At 40.9% G+C, this 11175-nt stretch overlaps 1 protein-coding gene across 3 annotated transcripts; it reads right to left on the reverse strand.

Moving 5' to 3' along the window:
* Positions 1-1216: 1216 nt before the first annotated feature.
* Positions 1217-11122, reverse strand: LOC112942293 (potassium voltage-gated channel subfamily C member 1-like). Of its 3 annotated transcripts, none has more exons than XM_026033190.1 (6): positions 10721-11122; positions 9441-9466; positions 7465-7624; positions 6400-6446; positions 4049-4582; positions 1217-2979 (listed from the first exon to the last, which is right to left on the reverse strand). In XM_026033190.1, the coding sequence occupies exons 5-6, from the start codon at positions 4538-4540 to the stop codon at positions 2188-2190; spliced, it is 1284 nt and encodes a 427-aa protein (XP_025888975.1). In that variant the 5' UTR covers positions 4541-4582; positions 6400-6446; positions 7465-7624; positions 9441-9466; positions 10721-11122; the 3' UTR covers positions 1217-2187. The 3 variants fall into 3 exon arrangements, with proteins under 3 accessions (XP_025888975.1, XP_025888973.1, XP_025888976.1); XM_026033188.1 differs by having other exon boundaries at positions 9441-9472; XM_026033191.1 differs by lacking the exon at positions 9441-9466 and having other exon boundaries at positions 7465-7618.
* Positions 11123-11175: the final 53 nt, after the last annotated feature.

Genomic DNA, 11175 nt, shown 5'->3' on the forward strand with positions numbered 1-11175 from the left:
CAGCAGATCTGAGCTGCGTTCATAACGTGAGAGTCAGGGTCTGTGGTTATTTTACAGATTATCATACAGATTATTATACAGATTACATTGGCCAAGAAGGCCAATGGCATCCTGGCCTGCATCAGGAGGAGTGTTGCCAGCAGGTCAAGGGAGGTGATTCTGCCCCTCTACTCAGCTCTGGTGAGGCCGCACCTGGAGTACTGTGTTCAGTTCTGGGCACCCCAGTATAGGAGGGACGTGGAGCTTCTGGAGAGGGTCCAGAGAAGGGCAACCAGGATGATTAAGGGAATGGAACATCTCTCGTATGAAGAGAGGCTGAGCGAGCTGGGCCTGTTTTCTCTGGAGAAGAGACGGCTCAGAGGGGATCTGATTAATATGTATAAGTTCAGGAAGGGAGAATGCAGGGAGGAAGGGGACAGGCTGTTCTCACTGGTGGCCAGCGATAGGACGAGGGGTAATGGCCACAAACTGAAGCATAAGAAGTTCCGTCTCCAGGTGAGGAGCAACTTCTTTACTGTTAGGGTAACAGAGCAGTGGAACAGGCTGCCCAGGGAGGTTGTGGAGTCTCCTACTCTGGAGGTCTTCAAAACCCGCCTGGATGCCACCCTGTGCCACATGCTCTAGGTGTGCCTGCTTGAGCAGGAAGGTTGGACTAGATGATCTGTAGAGGTCCCTTCCAACCTTAAATATTCTGAAATATTCTGAAATTATATCTGTGATGGTGTCACAGATCCTTTCTTCGACTGGGGGAAAGCCAGATAACAGGCATGACAAACTTCTGCTAACTGCTGCAATATACATGAACTTCCAAGGCTGTACGTCTGCAGCTAACTGTCAGTACAGTCTGTAGGTAACGTCTGTATAGCTTCCCAAGGCTATACATCTGATTAGCTAAAATTCCTATGCGTCAGCATGACTTTGCCCTGCTGGTCCTCTCTGTGCTGGCCACAGCAAAACTGAGAGCAGGACAACTTCCTTCATTGCTTCATGCCTGAAATGTTTTATAGCATTTTTCTTTTTGTCCTCAAAAGTAAACTACTATTTGAAATTAGTTATTGCAATTGCATTGGAACCTGGGGATTGTACTTCAGCAATGGAGTTTTAAAATGCTAACTGAATTTAAAAAAAAAAAGAGACAAAAATATTGCAATTAATACACTTTAAATGGAATTTAAATAAATATGCGTTATTGTACACAATCATTTTAATTACTAGACAAAATCTTAGCTCATCACCCCTGCCATATTAATAACGGGATGTAATTATTTTTTATCTCAACAATTCCAAAGTGAGACATATGTAACAGGGCTATCCAGTTAAAAGTTAAGTATTTCTACTTTATAGCTACGTCTTAAGGAAATAAATGCATGAAAATTATGCTAAGTACTTCAGGTCATGTTCTTCCTTTTAGAAGAATGGAAAAACTACAGATATTTCGACAGAAACACAGACATTGACTTAAGCAGTCCAAAACGATCTGGGGTTGGAGGGCTCCCTTGTTGCTACTTGAACGGCACAGCTCTAGGGAGCCTGCAGAGCAGGCTACCAAACAGCACTGGCTCTCGGGACCACAGATTTCCAGTTAAGCCTGCTCCCTTCTTTACAGTTTTAGGCAAGCACAGGCAAATTAGATGCACTGGCTTCATTAATAAAATGTAAAATGAGAAAACAGAACATTGTTTAAAATTTCCTGATTTCTCCTCAGTATCAATTTAGGACCCTACACAAACTTTTGTTTTTCTTAGCATTATCTCATGTGAAGTGAGATAATGGCCAGTAAAGTGACAAAGAACAGAGCAGGCAACAGGGGGTTGTGCACCAGCAGAGGGACCCACTCCAACCCCGGAGCATGATACCGTCCTACATGGCACTTGTTCAGGCCTTAATGCAGCATAACACACCCTCTCTGTGAAAAAAAGGTGGGGGTGGTGGGGGTAAAAGAGAGAGACACCGTAGCAAATGAGAGTGCATGGGATGACATATTGTATGGGGAAGACACACGGAATTCAACAGGCCTTATCAGCGGTCAACAAGTAAATGCATCACAGACTACAAGTTTTCTCTTATCACCAAGGAGAATAAACCATTCTGAAGGTTTATGTCTCAAGGTCAAAGGGGAACAGAAGTTCTAAAATCAGTGGAGTTAGTAGAACAGAAGCTCTAAAATCAGTGGAGTTGGTAGTTCTTTCAACTTTTCAGCTTCTGTTTGAAGACAGCAACAGCATAGTAGCTTTTAAATTTCACCAGGAATATGGGGATTGGTATGATAATAGTTAGCATGCCAAATACTGCAGCTAAGGCTGCTGTCACTTGGCCAACAGTGGTAAGAGGAATGATGTCTCCATAGCCCACTGTGGTGAGTGTGATCAGAGCCCACCAGAAGCAGACAAAAATGTCAGTGATATGCAGCTCCCCTGTGTAGGAAGGATTGCTACAAAGCAACTCCCCATAGAAAAATAGCGCACCAAAGAAAAGGGTTTCAAAGGCTAAAATCATCAACAGGATGCAGATCTCACGGAGGATAGACTTGAGGGTGTAGAACAGAACTCTGAGAGTAAGTGGGGTTTCTATCAGCTTGGATAACTTCAAGAGCTTGAGGAGATAGACAACACGAATAAAGCCAAGCCAAAGCCCTACACTGGGCATTTTTTGAATATGCCCATCCACAAAGAGTTCAATATAAACTGGGAAGAGTGAGAGAAAGTCTACCACGTTCAAGGGATTCTGGAAGAATTTCTTTTTGTCTGGGCAGACACAAAGCCGCACAGAAAACTCAAAAGAAAACCAAAGGACACAGAAAAGCTCCAGATGAAGCAAGGAGGCAGGCTGGTGGTAATGGGGTTCATGGTAGTTGCGAGCAACTTCAGAATGGCCATTAAAGGTGAAGTTAGCAGTGAAGAACTCAAATTGTGCCTTGGTCTCCTCACAGAATATGATGACAATTCCAATGATGAACAACAGAGAAACAATAGCCAGGCACTGCAGAGGGAATAAAGAGTATAGACAGTATTAGTCCAACAAATAAGTATCACATTACCTTATTGCTCTACCTCAAACCCAGACACACACACAGGATGATCTCAAACCAACATTTTTCAAATGCCCTGTTAAGGGTTGCTTTGCACAGATGTATATTTTTCTCCTTCCAAGCTTGAAAAAAACATATAGAAGATTAAGCTCAAGAGAAAAACAACAACAACAACAAAAACCCAACAGCAAAACAAGCAAACAAACCACCAAACTCCTGTAACTCAGCTTGTAGGGAACATGTCTGACAGGTGGGGTAACATGGACAGACTCACACTGAGAGCCTTTCCAGCACTAAGTGCTGGCTTCAAAAATGCTGGAATGGCAGAAAATATCCTCTCAACCTCTAATTTGCATTTGTTGTTTTGCATGCCTGACCTTTCAAAAAGGAGACAGACATGCATTTTATGTAGTGACAAGGGGATAAAATGTGTCTGTTAGTGAGAAGACAGATTCTGAAATCTAAATGCAATATGCACACAACCTCCAGGTTTTTCTTAAAGACATTAATTTTGGTTATTCATGTTGGGAAGATATGGAGGGAAATGTCAGATTATCCCCGTGGTCTAGCAAACGGTCCATGAATCAAACAGATGTCCCTTATTGGCTGTTTGTGGGAAGAAGGGGGGGACAGTTGTCCTGTGAAAAGAGCTGGGACTTACCAACTAACCTCACCTGCTACTGTGACAAGGAAGAAGAGGGGCAGATGAACATAAACCCCCTCATATTTTCATGTATATATGTAGCCCACAGTGCATTTACGAGGGAGATCAGAGCAAAATAACATCTGCATCTAAATCTCATGATGAGTTCATCTTTAAAACCTAGAAGGCACTTTGAGGAATAAGTAATTAATTTCTACTGTCAAACCATCAGTGAAAGAGAGCAGGGGTTCTGAGATACTTATTTTTTCAATCTAGATTCCAAAAAGGCACAAAGCTATAAACTCATTAGTATCTTTCATGGACACATTCCAGTAATCCCAAAGGACACAGACTGCGTCCATCTCCAGGGATATTACCTTAGCAGTGAAAGAGGAAAAGGGTTTTTCAAAGACAGACCAAATCTTTGGCTGCCACCTGGTTCTCCAGCTGAAATTCATTCTTTCTGTTTGGACTATGAGGCACCGGTCATCGGCCTGATCATTTTCATCCCAAATGTGTAATTCCTCTGGCTGCACCTTCCTGTTATTCAGCTTTAGCCAGCAGCAGAATGCTAGGTGTGTCACATTTATTTCCCAGAATGCCAGCTCTTCTTCTAAAACTGACCTACAGATATCAATGGGGCAGTGGAGATGCTTGGTCCTATAGTAATTCAACACATAGCTGAAGATCTCACCACTCCTATCAAAAAAGAATTCTTTGGTGGTGGGATTATAGTCATAGATGCTTGGGGCATGGGGCTCCGTGAGGCTGCACAGCTTGGTCCCTGGGAAGGCACGGAGAGTGTTGCTGTATGTTTCGTATCTGACTCCCCCAACATTCAGGACGATTTTTTCCTTGAAGTCTTCCATCTGTGAGCAGGGAGGCACAATTCCTCATAGGCTTTTGTTTATCTTCAGTGAAAAAGAGAAAAACACAGATTAAAAGAAGGAAAACAAGTTCTGGAGCAGGAAGGTTTTCAAAGGTATCTCATTTCATCACCTTTAAAGCACACTGCATACCTGAAGCTACAATCTCCTGTTAGGAGGAATATCCCTTTGCCCTTCCCCATGATGTTCAGTGTCTGTTCTTCTTAATCTGTGCTCCTGGCCATATTGTCCGAGCAGGACATTATCTTTTCAGGAGTTACACCAAACAAAATGACAAATATTCGGTGTGCTTTGCATTCTCTCAATCTATGCCCATGGGGACAGAACACGGGGTCCAGTTTGTTTCATTAGGTTTGTTCATATATTGTAAACAGACATTGCAATAACCTCACTTAAGGCAAAAGAAAGGTGCTGGTTTTCATTCACAGGATATTCACTCCACTATTTCCACCCTTCTGTAAATGCCCTTCAATTTCTCTTTCCACCGGCAGTTTCTTGGAGAGAACTTCATGCATCAAGAGAATAAGAGCCATCAGCAGTTTATTCTCCAAACAGCTTTTTAGACATTATCTCCTGTACTGAGCCTGGCATAACAGTGGTCTCAAGAAATCCTGCTGTCTGGTGGTAGGACATCTGGATTATCCATGGGTCTTTTTTTTTCCCCCCCTGCCATGAGTAAAGAGGACTTTCCTGTACAGAGTCCTATTGAGCTTCAGAGTCCCATGTGCAGGAAGCTGCTTCTTACCTGGAGTCTATCTACAAAATTCCCAGACTACAGGAAAACAGAATGACATATGCCTCCTCCTTCAGGGCAGGCAGACACCTCAGAATAGTATCAAAACCTGCTGCCAAAGTCCCAGGCACTGAAAAACATGTTGAGCTGCTTTTATTTCTGTAATATGCCACTTGATTAGCTCTCCAAAATCCAACACGCCTAGAAGAAACATGCCATGCTGTATAATTGTTTTTTTCCAGGAAGGGGATGAGACCAAGTATCTCTGTAGCCCCAGGAACATGGAGAACAGTTGCAGAATATGGCAAGAAATGGTTGGGAAAGGTATTGCCACTCTCTCACCTACACATATCCATTTCTGAGCATTTATATACTTCCAGTCTCCTTCCTTCCTACATGTTACTATCCAATCCTCTCTTAGCCCCTGCATTTCCAGTGCTGACTTTTCTTATTGCAGAGCTTTTTGCAAACGTCTTTCCTTCCTGCTTGGAAGCCCTTACCCTCTGCTAAGCATGCTGAGACAATGTATACAGAATCTCCAATTTTCACTCTTTACTCCTGTGCAGCACAGGAGTCACAGGTCACTTTTGTGACACAATACTTTCCATCCAAAATCTGCAAGGAAACAGATCTTGCCCCAGAGGAGATGCTCAGAAGCAAAGAACTGCATACAGTACCTCATTCAGCTTCATCAGAAAAGTTTAGAAACTGCAGCTTAGTCATGCACAAGAGAATTACTGCCAATCTGTTCTCCTGACTATTCCAATACATGTGATGCCTCATCTCTCTTTCCCTGAAGTCAGGGAAAGTCAGCTAATATTCCACTAACTTCAGTGAGAGCAGGATTTGGATTAAAGACAAGGATGTAGGTAATGCTTAGCACCTGCTGCACAGGACTACAAACAGATGAATTCTAAGCAGGTTAAATTAATTCAGTACTCAGCAAACCTACAGATACATTATTGGCCTCTGTTTCCTAGCTGTTAAAAAGCTTTTTTGAGATTCCCGGATAAACTTGCTTTCATTTGTTAGCATGCCAGATGCTTGTCTTATATGTACAATTTCTCATATGAAAAATGATTCAAAAAGTGGTATTTCATATTCTTACCTTGATGTAATCACAGCAACTCTGCAACCAGAAGAAAGAAGGAGAAACTGGGAAGAACAGAGACAAATTCAGCAAAAACAGGATGTTCAGTGGCTGGTTGCCAAATCTTAAGTCTTTTAGATGCCAGAAAACAAAAACAGCCAATCATGCACAAAAATGCAGAGGCCCCTTTCCCCTTCTTGGTTTTCTCCAATCAGCAGCCACTCTCCCAGCTCCAGGGAACAACACTCCAACAAGGCAAATGCCAGGCCAGATGTGTTCCTGACTGCCCTGCCACCTGCTGCTCTTCTAACAACCTCAATAGGCCATAGTGCTTGGGAAACTGGCGGAGCTGCAACGTCCTGGGATAATTAAACTTTTAAGCCAGGGAAAAGCAGGAAGAGTACGGTTCTTTCTTGGCTCTGCTTTATTCACGTTTAAGTAAAAAAAAATAATGTACCAAAAAACACCCCAAACCCCTAGGATAATAAAGAAAAAAATACCAAACTGACCTCCCACCTTCTTGTTACTCTCTCCTTTCTATTGCTTTAAAGGACTTTCTCTTCATTTCAGGAGGCCTCACGGCTAATCTTTTGCACTCACAGACAAGCGTGATTTTTCTCAGTGATTTTTCCAGGAAGGATGGCATATACTTTGTTATCCAAGCAAGAAATGTTATCACAATTAACTTTGTATGATATTTCTTTTGAAATTGACTTTCCAAGGCTGTTTATAGGTATATTCCCTATCCTATTTGAATTCTCTCCCTCAAAAGAAAAAAAAAATACTTAAAAAAAAAAAGAAACAAAAATTCATATCTACAAACAGAACAAGAATATTCAGGAAACCTGTGGGGTTTCCTTTTCAGTTTTACAGCTGCAAAGCAGGCTCACATCTCTTTACAGGGAGCATTATGAGAAATCCAACTGGCTGGATTATTCATTTCAATCCACTACCTGTATCAGTTTTGATACATTAAAATCTCTTCTTCTGGAAAAGACATTTTCCAACTGCACCTTTTTTAGCTAGATAGTCTGCTTCTTAACTCTCCACTGGCATTTCACCTGCAGCTACAGGCAATCTCACCTACAGGAAGCATGCACATTCCCAGTGTAGTACAGGGACATCACAGACAGTCTTGTTCTCTTCTCTCAGTCAACACTACTGCAAGGTTGCAGAAACAGGTATGGTAAATTTTGCCAATTGTCTCCGAGACTTTCAGCTGTCTTTGGCCACCCACCTGCAACTTGTTATAAAGCATATCTTAGTCCAGCATCACAAGAAGAGCAAACAACACAAGCAAAATTTCCCTTTGATTCAGACTGTGAAAGCATGTAAAATCTATGCTGTTATAGTCCTTGCTTTCTTTCATTTCTTTTTATAACAGATATCAAACTCTTCATATCTTTCTCCAAAAAAAATGGGATATTTCTCTTTTAACTTAATTTCTGCTGCATCTCTAAAGATCTGGAACATGGATTTCGTTGAGTTTGATAGACATCATTTGTTCCATGGCATTCCAGTATGTGCATTTTATAAGCTTTGTGTTGCTCTTGATTTCTGAAACCCAGAAAGAATCTGGAAAGCAAAACAACTCGTGGTGTTACTCTGCTCTGAATAAGACCCTTTGATTCCAGTAAACAGCTTCTGCTTTCAGATAATTTTTAAGCAAATGAAAAGTGCAAATCTGTTTCCAGAGAACAGTGCTCTATTCTAATTTTTATCCTTGACTGGTATCTTCTGAGAACTTACTTGCACTGCATGAGACACTGCAGGAGCTTAACACTAATAAATCTGTCCCTTCATCCTTGTACCTCTTGAATAATGAAACTCTCCTTTTTTCAGTCTGACCTACATTTATTAAGACCAAGGAACAAGGGTCATAGAATCATTACAGTTGGAAAAGATCTTTGAGACGATCAAGTCCAACGAAAAGTCATAAAGTACAGTCCAATTGTACACTCATAGCTGTAATGAACTTGGTGGCACATTTCAAATATGATATTTTAGCAGAACTCATTCATCTTTTATGAAGACACTGAACATTTTCAGCTGTAGATGACTAAATCCATAAATCTGAGAAAACTTATGTTCCATTCCCACAATTTTCATAGCATTTTGTTCCCATCTTTGGATTTTAATAAAATAAATATTTTGTACAAAGCAGAAGTTCTAGATTTTTCTCCCACACACTGATTAGTCAAACGCACATGGTCTGAACTATGCATTCAGACATACTGGGGTTAGTTTAAATTTGAGGAGGCTTCATTAAGTGTATTTATGCTAGAATAAAAGAGGAAAACTAACTTTCCACTAAAAAAAATACAAGAATATTCACAATAATCTGTTGAGGTTAATTAACAGTTTAGCAAATGAAATCTTGCCTTTGGATTTTCAGGGAAAAAAAAAAGAGCTTAGTTTTCTAGAGGTTAGTCTTAGAGAAGGACAAAAACAGTTTACTGGAGGGTCTGCAGTTGCTCATAACAAACCTCAACATTGGAGACAATGGGGGTCTGAAAGATACCACTTTCTGGTAGAGAGTTCATAAAACTACTCGTATTAGCCCTTCATATGTATCTCATGAAACTATCCCAGTTAGGCTGCACTTCCCTGCAGAAGTTGGGAAAAAAAATGCGAAGATTAAAAATTATTTTGCTATTGGTTTTGTGTTTGTGGATAATGTAACCTAAATATGCAACAAAGCTGTCTATCATATTCTACAGCTGCAGCTATTTTCTAGTCAAAAGTATTAAACACATTTAGAAAGCAGAAATAAAGCAGTAAATAATCAAGAATTACTAAATAACAGTGTTCCAAATAAAGTGATACAGAGCAGAGTTTCATACTGGTGCAGCTATAAAACCAGAACTTTGGCTAAAGAACAGAGTTGAGAGGTTGAGAGAATTACAGTTCTCCCCTTATTTGGAAAAATCTGTGCATTTGTAGTCCATCTGTACAGTGCTGATTTTGACCTCTGGGTGTGCTGGACAAGATGAAACTTAAGAAAACAAAGCAAGTGGTAGATTAAAACAAATAACTCAGAAAAAGCTAAAGATACTCACCAAGATACATTGTTGCAGCATCATCGCTGTAGCTGTACTTTGAATAACAGGGAGCCAGAGAACACAAATACAGCAACTTCAGCATCTATTACTAGTGCAGAATCATAATTATCCACAAGATGGTAGAATAGAGGGACAATATCGTTGTTCACTTCTACCTGCATGGTCTTTTTTTTTTTTTTTTTTTTTTTCCTGGATTCTTTATCCCACACCAGTTATCCAAAAAGAAAAATAACTCCGCAAATACCCTCCTTTCCTGGGAATGACACAGGGAGCCCAAAACTTGCTGAATGCAACATTAGATCACCGGACACAACAAATCCGCAAGGAAAGGCAAGGACTGGGGTCCCCTGCAACTTTCAGTAACACAGTCCACTTATCTTTCCCAACTGAAACACCAGACTCTGTAGTGCTCATTACTTTTTTTTAATCTATTGATCATTTTCATTCACAAGGATGACATCTGTTTCTTTAAAAAGACTGTGCACTAAGAACAAACTAGATAAATCACTGCATACCAAAGCAGAATAGAGCTGTACTGCAATGAGAATTTTACTCTATTCGCAAATGCCACTGTGTCTAAGGAAAAATATCTGAAGAACTCCCTACCTATTTGGAGGGCAAGCATTTAAAGTCCTTTTCTTAAGGGCCTACTTTTACATGTCACTGAAGCCTGGAGAAGGCAAGGTACTGCCTTCAGGAAAGTACCATCTGAAATAAAACATTAACAAGCAGAAAAACTCCTTACGATAGTAATATGGAAACTATCTGCAAATAGAATTGGATTTCAGTTGATATTCTGTTGTGTGCCATTTACGTTTCCTAAATTCGTTCTTATCCTCTGTAATGGCAATTCAAAACAAGCTTTTTCCTGTTTTCTTTCATTATTATACTCATTCTTTTAAAAATTATTTGAGTGACATCTAATATGAATCAAACACCAAGCTGCCTGTAAGGCTAAGAAACTATACCTCACTCTTAATGCTCTACATTTTCCACTGAGCCTCTCCTAAGTAATAAGGCCATGTATTGATGTTTGTTTTCCTGTTGTTGCCTACAGCTCACACATCTTCTTTTGCACAAAGGACGCTACTTTAGACAAGGAAGATGTAACAACTACACTCCCGCACAGCTGCAATGTGCTGAAAGTTCTTAGGGTTTTTGTCAAAGAGAAACAAACTCCACTTCATTAGGAAATGGAAAATTCATGAAGTCCAGTCATTCTGCATCCATTATAATTTGAAGAAATTGGAGTAGTCTCCATGAGAAAAAAACCTTACACAGCAATGAGGAGATAAACTCAGATGAAATGAGGTCCAAGTTAACAGCTGAAGAGCACCAGGGTCCTCAAGAGTATTGCTCAGAAAAGAAGAAAGGTCTTCTTAATCTGAAGAATGTACCCTCCAGTGGGATAGCACCCAACTCCTGCAGACTCCTGCCAGAGGCAACAGCAATTTGAGCCCCACACACCTCAGGTTCTACGTATCTACAACAGCCATAGTCCCCATGCAGCCACCTGCAGCTTTGACAACACTGGCTGCTCAGCATCTAGAAAGCACTGCTTCTTTCAGCGCTCAACTCTTGAGCTTCTCCTTCTCCCACCCCCGGGCTACCACCAGGAGAATAACTTCAATTTCCCAGTGGGGCACAGAATCCTAAAATGGAGAGGACACGTTTCAGGGTTCGGCACTCTTCTAAGATACGCCAGATACCCCTGGCAGCAGGGCGCGCCCCG

Source organism: Nothoprocta perdicaria, unplaced genomic scaffold, assembly GCF_003342845.1.
Source record: "Nothoprocta perdicaria isolate Ctin4 unplaced genomic scaffold, notPer1 scaffold_124, whole genome shotgun sequence".
Lineage (NCBI taxonomy): Eukaryota > Metazoa > Chordata > Aves > Tinamiformes > Tinamidae > Nothoprocta > Nothoprocta perdicaria.